This window comes from Anomalospiza imberbis, chromosome 9 (assembly GCF_031753505.1).
Source record: "Anomalospiza imberbis isolate Cuckoo-Finch-1a 21T00152 chromosome 9, ASM3175350v1, whole genome shotgun sequence".
In the NCBI taxonomy this organism is placed as follows: Eukaryota; Metazoa; Chordata; class Aves; order Passeriformes; family Viduidae; genus Anomalospiza; species Anomalospiza imberbis.
The window spans coordinates 21634110-21659080 of record NC_089689.1 but is presented as its reverse complement, the minus strand read 5'-3'; the positions used below and the strand labels follow the sequence as shown (position 1 = coordinate 21659080).

The window sequence follows — 24971 nt, the reverse complement described above, 5'->3', positions numbered from 1 at the left end:
TCTTTTCTGATCAAACAAGAACTCCCAAACTGACACCTAAAGGAAGGCACAATCAGGTGATCCAACTCTCAGTTTTTCACTTAATATGGATTTTTTTTTAATGAGACCAAGTGCAGTCCATTGCTACATGGTAAAAACCAATGATTTAGAAACTGTATGCTAAACAAAGTAACCTCCGTGAATCCAAGAAATATAAGCACAGCTGAATACAAGCTGTGCTATCAGTTTTAGGACTTCAGAAGCTGCTTTAAATAAAAAGGAAAAACAAAAGCCACAAAACATGTTTCTGATGCAAATGAAAAGATCCATAAATCCCAGTACTGCACCTGCACACAACAAAATACTAAAAAAATGGGATGTAAAGCTTGGCCCAGCATCACCTGGGGAACGAATGGCTTGCAACCAGCATGCTGTAATACCTTTTCATTCTGCAGCAGGGATGGATTTTGAGGTCTGCTCCAGTGGGATCAGGTTTGGTGCCACAATTTCAACCTGACCCTCCTTGTCTAACTTCCTGGGGTTGCTTCCATGCACAAAGCCAGTGAAAACACCCACGCAGCTGTTCAAATATTTGACGTCTGAACTGCTTGACATTATTCATTCATCTCAGGCTCATTCAAACCAGATTTCTGGACAAGCGCTGTTATAAATGGATTAAGAAGACCACTAAATGCAAGGAAGGCCCAAAAGGATCACACCTGCTTCTCACTAACTCAGCCCAAATGTAAAGAGGGCTCACAACTTCCAGCTCCTGTTGGCGGTGTACACTGCCATCCAGGAGAAAGGAAAATGTGAAATGGAGTGCAGAGGACAAGAGCTTCCAGAAGACCCCCTACCAACTCCACTCGGGTGATTTGCAATTCAATAGTGTGCACTGAGAACAGGGAAGGGCTCCTCCAGCAAGGCTCTGCTTCTGAAGGTCACACAATAATTCACAGCCATCAGCAACACTGCCTAGAGGAGAGACCTCTAAAGCCAGTGTGTTATCCAGAGGTCAATGCTCGGGACCAGAACTTTATTCCCACGTGTTAACAAAGTGAAATCCCACAACTGAATGTTAACTTGTGAGTTTGACCCAGGAATTCATAAGAGACGTGATCTGTTATTCACAGAAGCAGCTCTGACTCTTAGGAGTCACCCAAGGCCCGAGGAATGTAATTCCACATGTGAATTTGAAAATGCTGCTTTTAGATGAAAAAAGAACAAACACAGTGCAGACTCTCCCGTATCTTTCTTGTCCCTTGTTGAGAATTTTTTGCTCTTGCTGTGCATTTGGTAGGAGGCAACCCCTTGTCATATGCTGCCAGCCCCAATACAATTAGCCTCCTGATGCTAAAGCAGCACAGTTCTCTGACAGTCTTAATCCCAGCTGCCTCCTTAAGGACCAGACAAACAGGAGTGAACAGGCAGGTCAGACGCTGGGGCCATTAAGGAGAGAAAAAACAAAGTTACAGCTCTGTCTCCAATCCCCATTGCTCTTGTAGCCAGGTGCTCTGACAAGCAATTCCAGCACTGGTATTGAGTGGCACCTCTATAAACCCTGTGACAGTTTGGGAGACAAACTCGCCCATCAATCAGAATGTACCTATCAACATCACTTACCTAGCACTGTGTACACAGCTTTCTTTACTTGGGCTGGTCTCGGAGCAGTCTGCCTGAGCACCAATTCCTGTTACTTTCTGAAAAATTTAGGTACTCTTCACAAGCAACAGTGTTTCTGAAATACTGACTCAGAGGCCAGAAAAGCAGGAAAAATTCACATGCCTCCTAAACTGCTGCTGGCTTCAAGCACTGGCAGGCTACAGGAATCAGCTGAACTTGAAGGTAAAAACACTTTACATTCTTTCCATGTACCTATTAATAATGTCTGCAGATAAATCTCACCAGAAATCCTTTCCTTTCCCTTCTTAGGGGAAGCAAATAAAATAAAAGCACTTTTCTTTCTCTTAAGTCATCCCCTATGTCTAAGCATCCTCTCTGACCTCTGCACTGCTTCTCAAATCTCACTTCCTTTATGCAGTCCTCCTGATGAGTGGTCACCTGATCAACTCTCCAGTGAATGGTGGCCCAGGTTAAGATCAAGAGTTATTAACATGATATATAAGCAGATTCACAGAACAGATAAAAGGACTTCACATTCAAGTACCTCCTTTTCTCCATCACACTCAGTAGCAGATGGTCCAAGTGACAACATATGCTGCTTCAGGTGCTGACAGCACTGCTCCTGCACAGGCACGAGCTCACATGGAGACTGGCAGTCTTAGGGGCAGAATGGTAACACAACCAGAACCACTGCAGACCCAAACGACGCCAGCCTAATTTCACGAGCACAGGCAGGAAAACACAGACCTACTGTGCCCCACCTCTGCTCCTCAACTCCTGTCTAGGCAGATCTGTTTTGGTGACCAACTGCTTTGTATATTTTTAATTATAGGTTTATATTTCATTATCACTCCAAAGAAAGCCAAGGAAGAAAACTAAAATGTCAGTATTATTATTTGCACCACTGTTGTGAATGCAGCTACTAGATACTGCTCATGCACAGGATCAAACTCATCTGGATGACTAACATTTCTCCAGTCTGGCCCTCAAGGAATGGGAGTGTGTGTGTGTGCGTGAAAAATCTATACTGGAAATATTCTAGAAATCTCAAATTTTGTGTAAATTCCATAAATGGGTCTAAATTCAAATCCATCTGAGAGGCGTAGAGCTCTACTGGGGCCTATTTTGGCTGGGAAGAGGCATTCATTGTGTTTGCAGGTAGTATGCATGTGCTCAGGAAAGAAGAAAGGCCTCCCATAAATCTCCAGAACTGCAGCCTTTGCTACACTCCTTGCAGTGACCCCCCTTCTGTACAACCTCCCTTTCCAGCAGATTCACTCTATTTTCCTATCGAAATGGCACTCGTTGGCTTCTTGGAGAGTAAAAACAACGAAGACAATGAAAGTAGTTTATGCAGACTCACGGCCAGGCCTCACATACTTCCGAGAATGGCTCTAAACTGGGTTTATTTCATCATCTGCTGAAGTATCCCAAACTAGTACTAAGAAGACAAGGTGGCATGGATGCCATTTTGCTGTAAGAGACATCTGGGAAGACAGAGAAAGCCAATAAAAATTCTTGAAAATGAGAGGAAAGCAAAGATGAGGCCATGTTGAACACAGGTCTTTCTACAGATCCATAATGCCTCCCTAGCTTTATTTTTCAACAGTGAAATTGTTCCCCCACTTTTTCCTAGCACCAACAGGGACAGTTCTAGTGATGTGCCCAGCCTGCTGCAGAAAAAAAAAAAGACATTTAGAAGCCAAGAAAAGCTGCTTACAAAACAAGAGTTTTATTTCTCTGGAGCCAGATCCATTTAAAGCTAAATGGTGATTTACCTGGAAAACTGACACCCAACTGTGTTGTTACAGCACGCACCTGAAACAGCAGATGCATCCATCTGATGCTGTCTATTGGCTCCCACAGGGGCACAAATGGGCCGTCAGACACCTGACTGCTTACCAGTGTGGATGCTTACAGGGATTTTTGCTAACAGATCACAGAAACAGCTGCTTTTAAGGAAAGGGGCCATATAATTTTACGACCATTACCATAATTTTGCAGCAGCATGCTGAACAAAGGGCAGGCAAGCATTGCTGTACAGGGTAAGAGCCAGCTGCTGCAAGGCTCAGGAAGAGGCTTCCCCACCCCTTGCAGCATTGTGGAGTATTCCAGAGATGTCTTTTATGCCTACTGTAACCCATCAGGTATGGACTATGGCTGCAAAGGGGAATACACACTCGGACCAGACCAAAGGTCTTATCTGGTTTAACAATTCATGGCTGCCTCCTAGAGCCTTGTGCTGATGTGATACAGGAAGGTGAGAACAGCCTCATGTCTATCTCAAAGACTGCTCTTCAAGACCCGGAGCTGAAGTACAAAAGTAGCAGCAACAGCCATGGTCTTTGCAGCTACAGCTCGTTTTCCACAGTTAGGGAAAGGTGGATCTGAAAGGTTTTGCTCCCCTCGGGAGAGGGTGGAAACAAACAAAAAAGGAAGAGGGAGAAGTAAAGTAATCTTGAATCACTAAGCAGATTCACATCACTGGATCAATAAGCACCACTGACAGGGATCACAGGAATGTCGCAACTTTGCCAATAATACAGCAGCACAGCAGAGCTCGGCGGATGACTTTTCTAAGGCAGCAGAGCATGAAGCTGCAAGGCTGGTGAACAGCTGAATGTGACACCCTGGCTTACAGCAGGCTGCTGCCAGTGGCGGGGCTCAATGCAGTTTGCTTTAAATAATGATGAGCACAGAGATTGTATTCATGGGGGAAAGGCAACCAAGGACTGGAAAAACCAAGGGCTAAATTTCATAGGCCAAACACATGTGCTTTTCCTCCCAAACTAATTCTTTTCTAGGCTGGAAAGAAGAAAGAAAAATCAGTGCTAATTTAATCAATTGATCAGTCTATTGATTGCAAAACTGGAGCTGCTAGTTAGCCATGTGCTGTAATGCCCTCAACTCTGAAACCACAAAACATACCATTGATTTCTTCACTTCCAGCTCCAAAACAAGAAATAAAACCAGGCTTTCATGGAAAAACAACTTCCTTGTCCAGGGAGAAGATGCAAGCAAAGAAGAGAGGCCAGGAAACAGGGACAACCGCATCTTGCGAGGTTCAAGCTGAAATTAGTTACAGATGCAGTCACAGTGTCTTGTGTAAACTCTATCGATTGGGTGGCTGACAGTCTTGGGAGCCTCCATAGTAGGACAATCAATCCGGCTGCAGTGTCACCTGCCACTTTGCTGAACAGTTGACAATGCAATTATCCAGTGTGGAGGCAGGGAGTTGGCGTGTGTCAAACGCAGTTAGCCACTTACCGGGCACTACTCGATAATGCGTTTCACCGCCGTGTGTAGGAGACGACACGCGGAGACAGGAGCTGTTTAGAGTCACTGAGACCTGTGCTCCCTTCTTCCTTTAGGAACATCTCACTGCCCCCAACTTAACAACTGTATTCTAAAATGCTATTAAAATCACGTCAATCAACCATTGTGTGCTTAAAGCTCAAGTTTGACCTGAGTGTCCAAGAAGTAGGTTGCAGTTCTAGCAAAACTGCAGACCCTTGAGGGAAAAAAATTAAAAAATTATCAGATTACTATCTTAAAGCCTGGGATTTTCAAAACCACATCTAACAGACCAGTAGAAAACTGGATTGCAGAGCAACTAATGTCTGAGATCTACAAAACATGAAGTTTAAAGGAATTGTCAACTGAAACTCAGTCTACTTCAAAAAATGAGTAGTTTCAGGTGCTCTACCTATTCCTATACTCTCCCTGCTAATTTTCATGGTGTTACAACTACATTTTCTGTTTTCTTTTTCTCCCCTTCCTTCCTCTAGGAAGGGGTTGACAGAGGTCCCTTTTCACCCCCAACTAGGATACGTAATAGTGTAAAAGGGAAAGAATTCCACTTCCGCAGAAAAATCTCTTCCTGGTTAGAGTGGCTGTCAGTGTTGCATAAAGCAACCACTAAGGTTTATTTGATTGTGCTCGTTTCAGCTAATGCATTCTAGCAGACTGAGGATAAAATTTAGATTCTTGTATTTTTGTATACATTCAAGTTAACACAAATATACAATAAGCAGTGAGAAATTTTAATGGCTATCCTCACCAATTCTTTTTTTCCAATTAAAATGATTTTTACTTTGCTAAGTCCCATTGATTACTTTGTGTTCCAAAATGAACAAAATGGTGTTCCTTGAAGAATTATATGCACTTCAAACACACATGACACTGGACATCAGTTACATGGCGGGTCATGCTGGCTTTTGTACATAAGGTAAGAAGTTTTTTCCTTCTTAAATAACATACTATTCTAATCTCTTTTTCTGGCTCACTAGAGGCAACTTATGATATTAATATACAGGACAATACTTAAGAGATATTTATTAACCACAAAATCCTTCAAATTCTATATGAAGATACAAACTACAGAGAAAGCCCATGTGATTACTCTATCTAACACTAAGCAAACAGGCTTTGTTAGCGTTTTTAGGTCAACTATTACCTTTTGGGCAAGTACTTGCTCTCAAAGGAGAGAGGTGCAAACGTTAAAAAGTGGTTGGGCTACTCCATCAGACCTGTCTAAATTATTCTGCTTCTGCAATGGAGGGATTACCAGGATTATCACTTTTACACAAAGGCTGAGGTAAGGGACATAAGTGCTCTGGGGCTCAGCACCCCTCTGTAAGGAGCATAAGGCACAGACTAAGCACTTGAGAAACACGGAATTTATACATCTTGCCCATTTGGAAGCTTACAGCAGGTAGAAGTGACCAGCAGAAGGTAGCAACCCAAACATAGGAAGACTAAAATTCAAGGGCTGAGAGGCTGGGAAAGATGCTCAGATGTACAGACACGTTCACCTTAGAGAGAGATGCTGACACTGGAAACATAGCAGAGAAATGCACTGAATTGAGCTCTTGCTAAATGGGAGGAAGATTAAGAATTTCATTTCAGCAAAGATTCCTAGTACTCTTAACACAGACTGCTCTTGCATCCAAGCTGAAGTTTGCTTTAGCTTGCCAGGGTAAAAGGAATGAATTCTGGCTCATCTACACAGCAGCAGCAATGATGATTCTAGTTACTAGACCAGTCTTCCAAAAGGCCTAAATATGCCACTGACATCTTCCATTTCCCACACAGTCTCTGAAGAGAAGTCACACATTTACTGTTCAGCTCAAAAGCTTTTGCTGCATTTGAACAGATCAGTGTACACCCTCTCACCAGTATAACCTTAAATGCAACCTGAATCTCCTGACATGAAAAAAAAGGAAGTCTCCTTGCCTCTTGAAGCTTTCCTGTATGTCTCATTATATTTTATCTGAAAAAGAGGGCATAGCTGGCTACAGGTGAGATTCTAGAGCAAGACTTTAAAGGTTTGTTGCCAGCTCTGCTACTATCTTTTTAACGCTAGAGAAGATGCTTCTCCATGCTTCAGTTTCCACATACGTGTTAAACACGGATTTTAAGAGTTTTGTTGTAGAGTTCCATTTTCATGAAATTGCACAGAGAAGCACAAGTGAGTTTTCCCTCTCTATTTGGAGCTTTCTGCCAGGCAGTTACCAGACCCAAGAAGGCACTGTAATCACAAAAACCTGTTGTTGAGGTAGGAGAACTAAAAAGTATCTGTTTAGATTCTGAGGCCAGGACCTCACAAACAAAAGAATGATTCTAATGATGCACGGATTTAGGAGGAGAACAAACTCGAGGGGCATACAGCTACTGGCCCAATGCTCTTTCTGGGACAACTAACCCACACTGGATGAAGGCTGGACTACAACACTTGCTGCTCAAACTGAAGCATATCTTGATGCTGTGTCGATAGAAAGCTGGCAGTGGAAGGGCTTCAGCCATTTGCTAGAAACTTTTAAGCATTTTAATACAGTCCTACTTTCCAGGCAGCTGCCTTAATTGTGCACGACATGAGATCCAATGCAAATGGACACCCAAGGATAACTGTAGTTTGTTACAGCTTATAAAGGCTTTACCAAGTCCCTCTATGCATACACTTAGTTGTGCTGTTCTTTTCCCTTGGTAAGACATTAGCAAATAGAGCCAAGCCCTTTGCTAGCCTGGGAGAAGGGCAGCATGGAGAAATAAAACGTACTACCAGAAAAATAAAGAGAAATTTCAGAGTTAAGTAATCCCTGCATGTTTCTCCTTCTTCAAGAGTATCACAATCTACCAGACAGATCCTTGTCATGTTGATTTTTCTAAGAAAGTATCCTTCCCTGAAAATGCTCTGCTTGCCATTTTAACATTTTTAAAGTCTTTCTCTCTTCTGTGTTATTTTTGATGCAACTGATCTGCTGAAGCAAAAGAAACTGAGAAGAGCAGTGGTGACTAGCTTGCTACTGCACCTAGAGGAAGGCTTTTTGGTGGGGGAGCTGGAGGGGAGAAGAGGAGGTCGGGGCAGGTTGAGAGAACTTAGCTACAATTCTTCAATTCTTTCATATCTAAAGAGGAGAGCAATCTCTGTTCTATCAGACCGCACGATTCGTGCTTTAAATGGTACTTGCTGCCAGCTTGCTTTCCCTGTCTCTCTCCCTTTGAAGCAGACTGGACAGCTTCCTCAAGCTGGCGTTATCACTCCCTCTAACCACTCTTGGCAGGCAATCTAATTCCCCCTGAAAAGGTCACCGCCATTTTAACTGCCTTTCAATCACATTAAGCACGCTGCCGCTCGTGCTCAGAGCACTGCGCCCGCAGCTCTCCTGACTGAGGTGCGATCGATAAACTGACATCCCGCCCAACACCCAGCTCCCCAACCGCCCCAGCCCTGCTCTCCTCCATCCCCTCTCCTGGGCAAGCTGCCTCCCGGAACGGACCGAAAGAGACCGAGTGACAAAATCCTCTCCTCAAATCTGAGGCAGCAGAAGGGAACCTCGAACCTGGCATTTACTAATCTTTGTCCCATCTGTTAAGAAACAGAAGGGTGCAAGCATCCCCCACCCCCCCGCCTTCCCTAGACCTACAGAGGCAGCAACTTCACAGGACAGTTTGCTGAGGCACCAGCCCAGACACCTTTGAAGCTGTGTTACAAAGAACAAGCCTCCCTCAAGCTTCCCTCAATGCAATCATTACCGTTATCTCTCCCCCCGAGCTGCTTTTTTTTTTGCAGTTACGAGTTATGTGTTCCACCCATCGATCCCTGTGTAAGACACTGTTTTAAGTCCTCTTGCCTTTTGACTGTGCTAAGCCGTTTAAGAGATGACAGCAGCTTCTATCAGTGTGAAGCTGATGTGATTCTTTTCAGATAAAGCACTTTTTTTCCACTTCCCCCCCTCCCTTCCCTTCTTTCAAGTAAGAAACATACACACAAAAAGAGACACTGAATCTTTCAAAGAAAAAAAAAAACCTTTTGAACTTCCCTCAGGAATTCTTTAAAGGGATAACCTTACAGTGTAAACACTGAGGGTAACGTGCATCCATTCTGGACTGGAATAGAAGAATTGCTACAAATAAGTTGAGCATTAAAAAAAAAAACCCAACAAACCCCACATCAGAGACCAAGCCACTTGACGCTTTCACTTGCAAAGCCTTGTTGGCATCCTAAACTCATTAAAGGTGGCATGAAATAATCCTGGCAACAAAGAGCTTCAGAAAGAGATGATTCAGAGACATGGGGAGAGATAGTTACTGAATGTTCAGGTATTTCAAGAGAAATTTTAGTCTTGTGACATTGTACTGAGGCAGGGGAATATCTGATTATTTTATCTGTACAGTCTTACACTTTGAAGTACAAGCTTGATTTAAACAGAGTTTGGTATTTCATGCTGGTATTATTCTGCACCTACCCCCCAATAGAACCACAAACTCTCCTACAAACCCCTGCTTCAAGCAGGATCTCTGCTGAAACAAAGTGGTTCCGAGCCCTATATAATTGCCAATAATCTTATTTACACCTTACATCTTTCCAGTTTTGGAAAGCAAATTGAATGATAGCAAATGAAGCCAGGAGGACAGCTAGAAGTACTAAATATTTCCTGACTGAAATCCTTCACCAAACCCAAGAGCTTCAGAGACAACACACTGATCCCTGCACTTCTCAGGTCATATTCCTACTTGCTGCCACAGCCTGCTCTTTCCACCTGCTACCTCAGGTGTGCCAAGCTGTGGCAGCCAAGTAGATGTGCTTTGGCTCTGCCGCACTAGACCTAACTGGGGGCTTGCAGCTGTAACACCAACAGAGAAGACAAATAATTTCCAGCTTCTAAGACAGCTCCTCAGGTCAGAAGAGCAAGTTTTCCCTGCAAGTGCTCTGGAAGCAGGAAAGTGTCATCCTAGGAACTTTACAAGTGAGAGTTTCAACCTTCCAGAAAATTCAAACAGGGCTGTTCCATTTCCCTGATGTTTCTGTTTTTAGGAAGAAAAACCCTAAGGTCTCTCAACCTTACTCTAACTGAGAATCTGTCAGAATTTTCTATATAATTGGCAAAGAATTTTCCTCATGTGGAGAGTGATATGAACCTTGTCCCCTAACCAAAAATTATTAAAAAAAGCCAGGATCTGTGTTAAGTTCAAGACACTGCTGTAATGCTGCCCAACGGACTTACGTGCAACACACACTGGCCACAGTGTCCCGCTCCCCTTTCACCCAGCTGTGACATCTCCTCAAAGCAACACACCATTAAAACCAAAATTAATGAGACACATGGCCATCTATTTTCCCCTCCGGTTTTATGTATTTCCCCATGTCATCTCTTTAGACACTGGTGACATCCCTGTAGCCTGGTAAAGGCTGTCTGGCATTATAAAAGACATTTGATTTCCACATCACTGCTACTTCTCAGCAAAGGGAACAGAGCCAAATGCAAAGCCTCAGGTGACAGGGGTTAACGAGGGCCTTGCCAACTCCAGACAAAGCAGTTTTAAGCATTAGAAAGCATCTACAAAACGTTGTGCTGTGCTTCAGGGCTGTAAATTAAGAATTCTGTCTGGCAAGAGCCAACGCTGGCAGCAAAAGAAGAAAGACAGTCACCTTAAGGTTACCTGAGAGTGCACACAGCAGTCCTGAATGATGGAGACCCATGAATGCAGCAGTCAGAGACAATAGGAGAGCCACAAAAGAGAGCATGAAAAAGTGTAACCTAATTAAAAATAAATGCAATCAGCCAGCTGTAGGAGATCACTCCAGCTTTGCTTTAGCTTTCCAAATTTTACAACTTCTTGCACAGAGTAGGTAAGTACCCAGTACATATTGTCTGATTATCCCAAGATACGAGGTAGAAAGTTGTTAGAAAAAAAATTCCCCAGCTTAGGGAAGAGGACACTTCTCTAGAGAAGCATGGCAGCTGTTGAATCTAGCTGCCAGCAGAGGTGTGCTCCAGAGGAGGAAGGCCAGGTGCTAGAGACCTGCCAGCTGCTCAGGTATCAGGAGTCCCTTCTTCAGCTGTAGTTTCGCCACAAAATGCTGCACAGGGAGGATGTTTCTCACTACAAATAATACAGGGAGTTTCCTGTGCTTGTGAGCTGATCTACAGATATCTTTCATCCAGCACCACCAAGGGAAGAAGTCTAACCCAAAAGCCTTGTCAGCAGGGTGATTATGGAGGGCTTTAGAACTGCATGTATTCAGCTTTCCTCTTGGACTTCCAATCTTTTCCTGGATGTCCATGTAATTCCTGAAGGTGTAATGAAGGTCTCTAAAAGGAAAGAAGAGACAGACCCCATACTTCCTGATGGAAGCAACACCCTCTCTAAGCATGAACAAGTATCTGTTCATGTGTGTGTCCCCACCTGGCAGAGGTTACAGCACTAACTGATGCCAAAACCCATCTAACTTCTGGTGGAGGAAAGCAGGTGATAGACATAGTAACAAGTAACACATTTGAGAATTCCTTAAAATAATGAAGAAAATGCAACAAAGAGCAAGTACTTTATATTTACCCAGCCTAACTACATCAATTACACACATTTTGTCCACCTGAAGCCTCATTTGAAAGAGGGTCTCCATATGACCAGGGCAATGTGGAAGATTCAGATCACACTTCAGAGATTTAACTCAAAAGCAAGTGGGAACATTTACCAGGTGAAGATAGCACCATGTCCACACCAAAGGAAGTGGAAGTGCAATGCTCTCCTCAAATGCAGGTGTTTGGTGGGGGTGAAGGAAGAAACCACTCAGACACAAAAAAAAGGGAAGAAATTAACTGAACAGCTTTTTCTAACCAGGACTAGCAGTGATGACAACAACAGAGGCACACAGACATCCCATGCTTCCCCAGTACAGACTGTAGTGTCTGTGCTACATGAACATAGTCTAAGACCCCACATGGTTCACATGGTCTCATCAGGCCTCTCTCTACGTGGAATCATGCACAGACACAACTCTCCATGCAGTCACAAAAAAAGTTAAGTTACTGACACAGCATGTAGTAGTGTGAGCTTCACTGGGGGTCCTTTAAAGCCCAAAGAAGCTGCTCCTTATCATCTGCTCTGCTATAACCCAGCTACAATTTAATTTCAGAGGAAAGCAAGAGCAGATCAGGAATGCCTGGTTTTAGCTGAGCACACGGCTGGCTTTTAAGTCCAACTCCCTTATGCAGTAGCCTTTCCCCTTGAGATATTTTAAATTAAAATCCAAGCTGATATAGGAAGAGATCACATCCCATCCTCTTTATTGAACGAAGGCAGCCAGCATTCCTCCTCTCATTAAACATGCGCTACATGGATTGCTTGTGAGAAACTCTCGTGAGCACCTGAGGTTCATGCCAATGAACAGTTTAGTAAATCCTCCTCTTTGAGGCCAAAGGGCTGAATGTAAGAAAGGGGCCAGGTTTCTAGCTAAAATTACATTCACCAATAAAGCTCACAAGAGGTCAAATTTTGCCATAACTCACTCCCTCCTTAGTAACTGATTTCCCCGTCACTGGGGAAGGAGCAAAAGAAGGAGGAAAAATAAAATGTGTTTGTCTGAGAGCCCTAAGGGCTTACAATGCTGGAGGTGCAGAGCAGGTTCCTGGATTCTCATTTATCAACCTTAAAAGGGATGGAGTGATAAATGCACAACTGGCCCTTTAATATTTTATGCAGGTGCTAAAGCGACTTAGCTGTCACCTCCAATACATCACCAGAGGCTGATACACCAGCTTTCGTCACTCCAGGCTGGGAATTTTTACAATTTCATTTCTATTTCCCTCTCTTCACATATTTCCATGTATTTCTTACTATGTGTGACATATAAAATGTTATTTTCCCCATATGATCTACCCATTCCCTCTTTCAGCCACATTCCTTGAGAAAGAAATAACCCCATGCTTTGTTCAAGATTTGCACAAACTTTGACTCTCATCATTCAAGAGGGACAAAAAACTGAAATCACTTTGCATTCTGGCAAAGGCTGATGATTCTGTCTTCTGTGGAAGTGAAATCCCCGTGTCCCTCCCTTTAGAAGAGGTAATGATCAACTTCCACAACAGAATGATTTACAAGTGCCCCCGAAACACTGGCGCACCTCGAAATCCTCCCTCCAGGAGAGTAGTGGCCCGTATCCTCTTCTGCCCACACCACTCGTACTCTTCAAAGCGGTTGCCGTTCTCGTTCTCGATGTCCACAGAGTCATCCTCAGTCATGCACGAACCTTCTCTCTGCATGGGTAAATCAGGGGCAGAGTGTTGAGATGCACAAAATGGCTCTTTGGGGTTCATAACTCATGGCGGGATGGGGAAGAAAAGCTGGACTGCTCCCAGGACAGCTAAGTATAGAGCATACAGCAGCCTCTATTCCCATCCCTGTTCCTACTAACCTAAACTAGAAGTAAATAGGTACTGGAAAAACTTGACAACATAAGATCAAAACAAGTTGCAAGTTTCATAATTTTTACTCAAGGAAATATAAGGTCTGGTCCTTACAACAATGCTGGTGCTAATTTCAACATTTATTCCCCTGCCTTGCATGCAAAATTCCTCTACCATGGAGGAACATGACACCACAGATTCCTCTGACCACTAGCAGAAGTGTTCTCCTGTAACATAGTTTTGGAGCATACTGATCTACATATAACTCTCTTTATACTATACACCTCTTGAGGCAACAAGTTTCTATTGAAGGTTTTTCCTGAGAAACATGAACAAAAAGCCCTATGACAAAACTCTCTCCCTCCCCCAGGACTTGTGTCTCCTTCCTTGTTGTCTTTGGGATGAACACCATGAGAATGGTTCTGCTTAAATGAACTTCCCTGGAGTAAGATGATCATGCAACCTTTAAGCATCCCAGTCTGCTTCAAAAGAACCTGACAAACAATAATTCTAATGTTGTCAAAAGCAGAGATCAGAACAAACTGTTCTTCGTGAGCTACATAGGATGTCTAAAGTCCTACATAAGTTTCATAAACTTCAACAGCTCCACCTTTAAAATCTACAAATTAGACCTCGGTAACAGCAGAACGGTGCACAAAGTAAAAAGTTACTAATGCAACAGAACAGAAAAATCCAGAAGAATCCATCTTCCCAGACAAAGAAGTAACTACAGATCTTAGGGAGACAGTTAGCATTGCCTGCAAGCTCAGCAATGTTAGTTCTTGCCCCACATTAGATCAACTACAGACAGAGCTGGGAGTAGGGAGAAGGGAATGGCAGCTGGTGATCCTGTTGCGCCTCTACCTTTGCAAGGCATTGTTCCACATGCCTACTCATCTCCTCCTCGGATCCTGACAGAGGTCGGCTGCAGAGGGGACATACCTGCCCTTCGTCTTGCTTCCTCCGTTTCATTTTTCCAATCCGAGCTGCATGGAGAAACCAGGGAAAGAAAACAAACAAAAAAGGAAGACATGTCAAGTTTGTAGATCCAGTCTTTATTTGCTCAGCTCCAAATAATAAACCCTTGGCAAAAACGGTAAGATTTCACACCAGAAAATCCCACTGTAACTCCCAATTCTGACCTCTATAAACAGTACAGAGACTGTTACTTGGCACTTTTCAGAGCAAATCTGTAACCTGTAGCTGAGCACTCTGATTCCACAGAAGCAGCTATTCACAATTTAACAACTAGGAGAAGAATATCTGCTACACATCCCATAGTAAGTTATTAGAATGGTTAAAATCTTTCCCTTGGAAACCTGGAAACCTGAAATTGTTTTCAAAGTTGAGTGATCAAGCCACTGAACCCTGTTTTGGATTTTGCCTAAGTCTGAGGCCCTTCCACTAACACATCTATTCCCTCTACAAGAACTTGCTTAGAATGTGGAAGGATGATGCAGCACCTGGTAGCCTTGGACAAGGTATTTAACACTCACTTCCAGGACCACAAAGCCTCCTGTACACGCTGAAAAATTCCTTCTCAGACCACCACAAACAAGTCAGAGCACCATCTTGGTAGCAGGTAATATTTATGGAAAGGAAAGAGATTCGCTACAAAAAACACAGGATCCATGCTAGATAGCTTCTGCCTCTACTGTTTTTATTTCATGAAAACTAGCTACACTGCCTTCTTGAGAGCACACTCTGGGAAACAAACATGTTAGGAATCATGATGATTAGAAAAAGCAGCCAAGGTAGCCTGTTGCTTAATCCAATAGCTGGTTAATTTGAGCCATCGTTTAATGTGATCAAAACATCTGGAACCAAATAATTTGCATTAAAAAGAACCTCTGTCTTTTATTATGATGGCTTTAGGCAGGTATTACTGAATAACTCAATCACTGGCTGCAGGAAAGTCACTGTTTAATTAATAAGGAAGGTCAAAATTCTGAATGAGAGACAAGAAAAAGCCCAAGGAAAGCCCATGTGATAATGAGAGATGACACCACCAAAAAGCTGCATTAGCCAGAAATCGTTACTGACATTGTGAGCACTGCAGCATGCTCTGAAAGCCTTCATGCCTGAACACTGTGGGATCAACAGCTCCCTGCAGCCAACAAGTCAGAGAAAGCTTCTGGAATGCTAGGATGAGAAGGACCAGTGTACAGGCAAGTTTCTGTTGATTGTTTTGTCAAGTGCATCAGTTTAGAGCACAAACATCAAGTGAATTACAAAGTTTCAGCTGAACACATCAGCACAGACCGGAAAGGCCTCCTTCAAGACTTTCTTGTTGGCTTCCCTGAACTCATGACTCTCTGTGTTAGGATATATTCCCACAATCTGGAACTAGGAGTATTCATCATCCCCGATACTCTGATGCTCCAGCACTAAGAAAGCTTCAAGCTATTATGTGGGCATTGTTTTTCCTCACTGAAATACATATGTGTTAAAACTCCCTGAAAAATACATCTCCACTCCTCACATGCTGGAAAGGATTCTGTAAATGTGACATTCCTAGAGTAAGAGACAGCAACTTGAGACCAAACCAAGAATGTTTTTGCTATCTAGCACTTTGAACAACACAGACTCTCAACACACACAGCTTTCATTGTTTGCCTAAATTTCATTTGCTGAAGCTCTACAACTCTTGTGTTGGGTACACCACGCTGACAGTTCCACAACCCTCTCATTTAGGCAGAGTTAAGCCACACTCTTTCTGCCTTGTACTTTAGTGCCCAAGAGATTTCTGAAGTTCTGGTTTAGTGCATACCTATATCCTTCAGCATGGCTCTTTCATGTAAGTTTAGGATGCTCTTTTCTTGCCTCACTAGCTCTGTAGAGCCAGCAAAAAATATGGAAGGAGGCTGGAATCAGATATGACTTGAGCATTCCTCAGCAAACACCCATCTGGAGAGAAACACAGAAACAAAGCCTTCTTTATCCTGATCGCAGACACAAATTTCTCTCACCTAATCATGTTTTTAACAGGGAAATGCAGGGAAGGAGCAGTTTAATTATTCTGGTAGGACTCCCCATGGCCAAACAATTCAGTTGGAGCAGTCTGCCCGGTGAATTTATTAGTATTTTTAGGGGTTTTTTACTGCCATCCTCCAATCCATGCACTGTAGCAGTGACAAAAGGAAGACAACTTATTTTGGGTCTTCTACAGATAAATTCTTGGGACTATTCTGCCACAACAAGTACCTGATCTGCTGCTGAAATATTAGTGCAGAGCTGGGAAGAGAACCTCACTCTGCTCCACCTCTACACCAGACCCAGCAGCCAGCCCCTATCTTGGCTCATTCAGCTCCGCAGAGAAGCCGCCCTTTGAGTTGCAGTGCCACAAGTGAAAAAGCCACTGGAGGAAAGAGGTGTTGAAAACAAATCCCCCTGCCATTTTCATTCTCTGGTCATTAGCAGTGGCAGCGTCGTGCCCAGGGAGGCCAAGGGTGCCCCTGGTGACAGGAGGAATGGAAAGCGAGCAGCCTGGAAAGCACATCCGAGCGGCGCTGTCCGTGCCCGACACACGCAGCCCGGCCATCACTTCCAATCAGCGCGGCAGGGACGGAGCGGCCCCAAAGGCAGGGGCTGATCGTGGCGCTGTCCCGAAGGGGAGCAGCTCAAAAGAACACGCAAGTGAGACCACAGGATTGCTAATTAGTGTTGATAGATGCGATCATTTCTAATTAGCTCACTAATCCCTCTCTCCCTCGCTCCTGTCGCAGGAGCATGGAGAGGGAAAAAAAAAGAAAAAGTCATTCCCTCCCTCCTGTAATCCAGGAAGATCAAAATGCAGCCAGTAGAGGACTGGATGTACAAAGAGGACAGAACTCTGGGAAGGAGGTTTTTGCACAAGCCTGACCCGTTCTTACCTCTGACTGAACAAGGACTCCTTAGTTATTATTCCAACCTTCTGCCAGGAGGTGAGAAGTTCACTAGTTTTTATTAGCATTAATAATTATTATTAGGCTATCAGAGGGCTTCCAGCACCTCTGAGGCCTCACTTTTACAGATGTACATTACCCTATACACGGCTCCTGCTGTCAGTGCATGTTCTCCTTCAGATTACACAAAACCATCAGGCACCCGGGGAGTTTAAGTCACCACAGCAGATGAATGAGAAAGTAGAACACAGAGGTGAGCAAGAACCGGGATCCTCTGCAAGGGCAGGGGGTCTCAGTTATGGCCTCTGACTTAACCCAGGAGCTGGGCTGGCTATGGAATTGCTCTTCCCTTCACTGATATGTAGTTCTCTAATGTGGGGCTATGCAAGGTGAGAGGCTGCTTGCACTAGAGAAGGAGCCAAACTGCACTTGACAAAGCCTCTGCTGCTGAGGGCACACCGGTCCCTGCCTTCCCACAGGTGCAGAGACAAGGAGCCAACCCACCACTGCTGCCTTGGCAGAAGAGACAGAGGATTTTTTCTAACAATGGGCTCTCCTCATCAAGTCTGAATCTTATTAATGCCTAAAGATCATGTTACTATCTAGCTCCAGCCAAACTTCCTGTTAGAAAAGCTAATGGATTTTAGTTTTCACTGGTACTCCCCTCCCCAAGCCAAAATTCACCTTCAGGACAGGACACTAATTACCTCAGAAGTGCTCTTACACAGCATCTAGCAGTGGACATTGCACCAACCTCTCCTGCAGCATCAAAGGTCATGATTAAGTTACTAGCAATATCTCTTATGGTTCCCTCCACCAGTTTGAGTGGTCCCCTGAGTCCTATGCAGATATCATTAGCAGCCCCTGCAATGGCAGGCCAATCAAATTAAGTGGAAGCGTTTTTGTCTCCTTTCCAGTGAAAATCATCCAGCTTTATTCCTCCCCCACACATCAGCTACAAATACACTGGACATGGTGCTGGTGGTTCAACAGACTGTCTGGTCTCTTTGGAGAGACAGCCTTAGGGTAACCACCAAAACTGTACACAGCTTCTCAGGGAGGTGCAAATGGAGCTTTTTAAGGACCTACCTCACAACAGACCTGAGGAACGCAAACTTTGGAAATAACCCTAAACTTAAGTCAAAGATATTCAAGCACAAGAGCTAGCACCTGCTCTCTGCAAATCTACTACAGGAATCCTGAGGAGTGGTTATACCTACGTTTGTTAGAGCTATCACAAAGCTTTTGTGAATGATCAAACTCATCCACAGCATCTGATGCAAGGGAACAATGGCAGTAGTGGCAGAGCCCAAAAAGCCATCTCAAGAAGAAGCAAAAGCAAGAAAACAGATGGTCAAGAAGGAATCCGTTTCAGACCTTAAGTACAATTTGCTGTTCATCTGCCCAAAAAAGAACATTAAGGACCAGATTCACAAAAGGGTTTCAGTGCAGCTTTCAGATTTGCATGGCCAAAGCTCCACACAGATGATGTTCAGCAACCTTCAATCTGACACTATTCTCTGAGGTTGGCACCCACTTAACCTGCTGAACCCAAGTTCTGATACACTAAGCCAAACTTTGTGCCTCCAATTTTGAATGACGACCTAACCTGCTCTGCACTGCTAAACTCCACGAGCATCAATTTACAGGTTAGCTTATAAAGTTTCCAGTTTGGCAACACTGGAAATAAGGCAAATGAAAGAAATGCTTCCTTTGTCACAGAGGCTCATCAGGAATCAGCACCTCATATGCCTGCGTTCACAAGGACACAACCTCTGGAAAGTGAGTTTACCACAGGTAAGAGGTGCAGGATTAAGTCACTGAGGCTGACAGGGAAGTTGTGATACAAACACTCAACCAAGAGCCTAACAGACAGAACATTAATCTCCTGCTCCTGAGCTTGAAAATGCATTTGCCTTACTTACAGCTCAATTTAAGTCATAGATTTGACTTACAGAATTAAAATTACGGCCAGTCAGGTACGTGTGAACCATGTTACTATCAGGACCTAATCATGTTGTGGCCAGGCCAACAGAAGCTCACAGAAGACACTTCCCTCTCTACCTTCTCTTCCCTTAGCTCCTTTTGCACATTCCCAAATGAACACAACAGGATGGAAAACATCAAGGTCCAAACAAGACTGAGTCACAAACAGCCTGGGCAGCCAAGACTAGAGTCAAGGACAATGTGGAAGAAGAGCAAACACTGAGCCCTTCTTATGGGAGGAGTTTCCAGAAGTGCTTCTAGCACTCAGCTCATAAATGCTTGACAGAAATACCAAGATAAACAGGTTACAACAATATTGAAAAGTACACATAAAACATAACAAAAACAAATGAAATAGATTTTTATTTGACAGACTGCATTTGGTATATCTTAAGTTTCTGCAGTGTGTCAATGAGAACATGAAACGAAGAGCCAGTTGTCCTTGGACAAGTCCTACACAACTTCTGTTCATGTAAAATAATCAGGATTAGGAAACTAAAGTTGCATGATTGATTAGAAGCTCATTAAAATACAAGATATAGATAAATAAGAGTGGGTTTTTTTTCCCTAAAGCACTCCAGTGTTCTCAATCTAAAGCATTACTGCTCAAATTACTCAACAATAAGGTGGCATAGCTTACAAATACTGCAGTTATTTCAGTACAAACAAATGTGGAGGAAGAAACTAGAAAGCAGCCAGCGTTCAGAAATACAAATGTAAAGACACACGCAGAGAAAGGAGCAGTAGAACCCACCCAACCCATCTGTCTGTGTGCAGACTGGACCAGACATCACTACAGGTATGTTCTGGGAACAGCAGTAATCAGTCACAAAAAGCTAAGGTCAGAAGGAACCAGTTCTGATCTAAGCTGACCTTCTTTGGGACCCAAAGCACTTCACCTGAATTTCTGCATCCAGCTCCCTGACACCTGGACCCTCTTCATCTCAGGGTGAAGAAGAGAACAGACAGGAAACCCCAGCATTATTAGGGCAGCACATATATTCTTTCATTTAGAATATGGCTGTACCACAAAAGGTACACAAAAAAGAGTAAAACGTCCAGCAAAACAATGCAAATGCTGTACAAAACTACCTGCCTCCCTTTAGATGAGCACAGGTTCACAAAAACATCCAACAACACAGGCCAAGAAGAGCTCCCAAAAGGAGATCACAGTCTACCCAGATTGTGCTGCAGCCCTGCTTCGGGACAGAGACAAATGCCTGAAGCACCACTGAGCCAGTTCAGCAGAGCACGCTCTCACCAAGAGCTTCGTCTCACGCTGAAGGACTCCACAACACCAAGAATTTCACAAGTCTGGCTCAGACTTTAAAAAAATATTTAAAATAAGGTGACTGCACCTTCATTGTTGGCCTGAAAAAAAGGTGCAAGGAGAGAGCTTAGCCCTAGCTATCCAACTATGATAAAGGAACAGTTTGACATCCTTGACTCCAGAGACCTCGGTCACACAAAACAAGTCACTGCAAGCACCTCGTGTACCTGAGCCATCTGAAGTCTGTGTCTGCCTGCCAGCACTGGCAGCTCTCTGCACTCACCCCGGAGTGCAGAGTGAGCACCTGCCAGCAGTTACCTGTCACTGCTGCAAGGCAACTAATTTCTTTGTTCTGTGACTTAACAGACATTCTGGAGTTTGCAGTTTTTTGACCCTCTGGGTTGATAGTTAAAAATCCTAAGGCTAGCTCTGAATTCACCTATGTCTAACTTATCGAAGACCTGGATCAGTAGCTTCTATTTGCTTAAGACTACACTAAACATGGAGGCTTCAAATTCATGCAAAGTGTTTTCTATCAGCACACTCTAAACCTTTTTGCTATTTTGTTCAAGCAGATTTTCTAAATAAACTCCAAATGCACATCAGAGGTGTTAGAGTGAACTATCACACCAGGAAGCTCGAGATTAATGAGCCTCCTATTAACCTGAATAACCAAATTCTGACTAAATATTACATACTAAGGTAGCTACAAGCAGTACAAAACCAGATGATAGAACATTGTTACTGTCTACATGGAAAGTTCTGACCTCTGAACTTTTGAGAAAAGTTTAAACTTCTCCAGCTCTAATAAAAAAGTTTCCTTTCAGCTTTTCTTTCCAATTTCAAAACAGAGAGGTGGACTTCCTCTCTCTCTGAAATCAAGTGATGTTTGGTCTGATTTTTTTTTTTTTTAATACCAGGCCACTATCCACTAGAAATAGTTATTTTCTTGTTAGGAGCACCCACAGATACAAGAATAAAAGTACCTCACCAGCATCTGTGGGTTTGAGAGAAAAAAAAAAAAAACCCAAACAAAACAAACCATGACGTCAGATGACGCTCAGGCTTCTTAAAAGTTTACTGCAAGATTCAGCCATGTGAGCTGTGAAAGCTCGGCAGCCGGGCCCCACGCAGAAAACACGGGTTGCGGGGCCTGTTTTATACCGCCTGGGGGATGGAGCCGGGGCTGAGCGTGGAGGGCTTCACCCGAACGCCCCCTGCGCCCTGCCGGCAAGTCGAGGCCCCGGCGAGGCTGGTGGCGGCTCCCGGCCTGCGGTGTGGGGGACATGGGGGTCTCACACAACTCGGCCCAACTCTGGAAACTTCTCCGGAGGGGCAGGCGCGATGGGGGCCGCACTCACCGTTCAGCCGGGTCTGCCGGTTCGCTCGCACCCGCAGGAAGGTCTGCAGAGAGGAGACAAGAGCGTCAGGACGCGGATGTAAACAACTCGCCCCTCGCCCGAACACAAGGCCCGGCCCGGTACCCCCCTCCCCGCGCATCCCCGGGACAGCGCACCGTCCGCGGGCCTCCCCCCCACCGCGGCACCCACCTCTTCCCGGCCCCCGCCGCCGGGCCCCCTCTTGCCGCTCTGCATAGCCGCGGGCGCCGCGGGCGGGCAGCGGGCGGCGGGCCCGGGATGCGGGTGGATGCGGCGCGGCCCAGCGGGCGCCGCCGATCAGCCCCCGGCGGCCGCCGCCATGTTGGCCCCGGTCATGTGACCCGCGGCGCGCGGGTGAGAGTTCAGCAGGCAGTTCCCATGACAACCGACAGGGGGCGGCAGCGCCCGGCGAGCCCGGCCAATCACAGCCCCGGGGTGGCTGGACCCCGGAGGATCTGGCCAATCAAAATTCAGGGGTTACGGGGACCCCTGTGGACCTAACCAATCAGAAATCAGAGATTACTGGAGGCCTGGGGTGCCTGGCCAATCAGAAATCAGGGCTTACAGAGACCCTGGAGTGCCGGGGCAATCAGGAATCAGGACCCACTGGAACCCAAGGGGCCATGATTAATCAGACCCCAAAGGCAGGTTGCTGCCCCGAGGCAGTTGACCAATCAGAGCTTGGGAACAACTGGGAAGCAGTTTTCTTGATTTCCTCATCCAACAAGATTCCCTTGTCCAATAGTGATAGAGCACCCTTTAGGCCCAACGTCACTAGCCAATCAGAGCCTTAGCCCTAAAAATAAGGCAAAGGCACTGGCCAATCAGGCACCAGAGTGTCACTCTCCGACTTCCTCTGCCCAATCAGAGACGGCGGCCCAAGGGCTCTTGGCCAATCAGAATTCGGGGTGATAAGCCCCAAAGGCAATGGGCCCCTCTGTGGCCCTTGCCCCCCCGGCCCTGCCATGGAGCCCCCAAGGCCTGCCCTGGCTGGGGGAGACGAGCCTCGGGAAGCAGAGCCCTGGGCAGTGGAGCCCCGTCCTTCCCGCCTGCTGACACCTTCTGCATCTGCCGCGCCAGGCTGAGCATCCAGGGCTCTGACCCCTGCCTGCGCTACCCAGAAATGGCCCCTACCACGGGGACACCTTGGCTACAGGCAGAGCCTGCGCTTTCCAGGCACTCCTCCCTCTTTTCCTTTCCATGTTTCAGCAAACCTGGGCGGTCAGAACTGTCTCATGGGTTTCCCTCCCAATGGCCTGAGGCTGGGACAGAGCTGGGGGCTACAAACTGGGCAGCAGAGGCTCCTATACACACAAATCCCATCTGTTCCCCTCTCTGCAGTTTCCTCGGACTTTGTTTCCTGGAATCAAACCTACATTTTGGGTCTCCTCTCTGGCACCCGACAGTCTGTCACTTCTTTTTCAGATGGAAAACAAAAGCCGCCCCGATACACGTTTTGCTGCCCCAGATGATGATGGGCAGCGGGACAGTTCAGGTGCTGGCTGGTGAGCTTTGCACAGCCTGTCCAACATGCCAGCTCTGCCTGCCTGCTGAACATGCAGCTGGATTTTCATACATGGCTTGCTTACAAAAGCAAAGCTGCTGATTGTTGGCTTTACCCTTTTAATGAATTGAGCTGTCTTTTGGGAGGCACGCTTACCTGAGCTCAGGGGGAGGGAGGTGAGCATTCCCTGGATAAGGATTTTAGACTTCTGCTTACACTACACTTGCTATTCAGTCACAAATATTCTGTGGGCTCCCTCCAAGCCTGAAATGCCATCTTTGCAGTAAGATGTATCACTTGTAATTTGCTGTTGATTTCTTCACTGGGTATTGGGGGTTTTATTTAAATGTAACTAAAATGGCTTTGTTTTCACTCAAAGCTCCGTCCGACAGAACATACTGTAAGAGGAGCAGCCCCTACTGACCAAATCCATTGGCTGCCACTACCTCGGTCAGATCAGTCTCCACATACCAAACTCCAGCAACCAGGCTTGGCACAGGGGAGGCAGGAGGACGCCTCCTCCCCACATCCAGGAGCCACCCCACTGCCTTCACCACAGCCCCGTCTCAGCATGGGGAGCAATGCAAGCAGCCCAAGTGCTGTGCAAGCCCCTGTTTCCGTAGCATTCCTATTCATTAATCTCCTTCCCTAAGTATCCCCATTGGTATATAAGCACAAAGACTGAGAAATCTGAGCCACAGGAATTCTGAAAACCCAAACGCCAATAACTCATGTTCTAGCATGTTCCTAATACAGTGTATAATCATGATTAGATCACAACACAAGGGACAGTCATAATTCCAGTACACCTCTGCATATGGAAAGCTAAATTTTGCAGCCCTTAAAATCACCACCGTGAGAGTCTTCTGCTCTGCTTCCTGGGCTTTTTCCCTTGGTAAGCCAGGCAGACTGAATTCTTGTTCATATTGTGGCTTTATTAAGAATACACTGAGGCTTTACACACCCTTGGCACCCACTCTGAGGTCCCTTTACACTGCCAGTGCAGCGTAACTCAGCCAGCACAAGCATAAATGAAAATCAGGCCCTAGAGGTGTTTTCTCCCTGCAGTGCAGACGTACAACTCCCATTACACATTTGCATTAAGAGCTGCAACCCTCCATAAAATATGGTCACAAACTTAAAGCACATTAGAGAGTAGCAGGACTCAGCACATAGAGGGTCTTCTGCTAAGAATATTTGTCTTTGAATATGACATAATAAAAATGTACAGGAACAGAGGGCTGCAAGGGGCTACCAATCTCACAGAGACTGATGTCTGGCAGAGTGGGAAGGGAGGGAAGCTCTCCAACAAAGGGGCCATAGCAAAAATTTCTTCCATGCTCTTTTGAAATGAACATAAGGCTAATTTATTTATTAGCCTTAATAAACAGGCAGGAAAGAGAGCAGGATTACCTGAAACAGGCATTTCTGTATCTTCTGCAAGGTTTTGCTTCTCTTACTTTTCTCCAGCTTTTATTGTTCACGGGAGGGTAAAGTGGCTGTGATGCGACACCAAGTTATACCTCAAAGCCACATGAGAATATGATCCACAACGGATAATGTAACCAATAAATAGGACAGATGATGGAATAATGGGCAACAAATGCATGAATCTGCTACTAACAGGACCCATTTTCAGGAACACATGTTATAACT

The 24971-nt window shown here is 45.1% G+C and overlaps 2 protein-coding genes across 9 annotated transcripts in view; one reads left to right on the top strand and one right to left on the bottom strand.

Annotated features, from left to right (window-relative positions):
• KIF2C (kinesin family member 2C) overlaps positions 1-24971 on the top strand; it is a 425302-nt gene that overhangs the window by 69072 nt on the left and 331259 nt on the right. The window lies entirely within an intron of this gene.
• The window catches only part of RNF220 (ring finger protein 220), a 226962-nt gene that overhangs the window by 46562 nt on the left and 155429 nt on the right, over positions 1-24971 (bottom strand). For 5 of the 8 annotated variants that reach the window (XM_068199108.1, XM_068199109.1, XM_068199110.1 and 2 more), the window contains 3 exons: positions 21794-21836; positions 14157-14278; positions 13010-13142 (listed from right to left, as the gene is read on the bottom strand). In XM_068199108.1, the coding sequence (XP_068055209.1) occupies positions 13010-13142; positions 14157-14278; positions 21794-21836 (298 nt within the window). Of the gene's footprint in view, positions 1-13009; positions 13143-14156; positions 14279-21793; positions 21837-21982; positions 22157-24971 lie in introns of those variants that run through there. The other 3 variants (XM_068199113.1, XM_068199114.1, XM_068199115.1) reach the window with 2 other exon arrangements.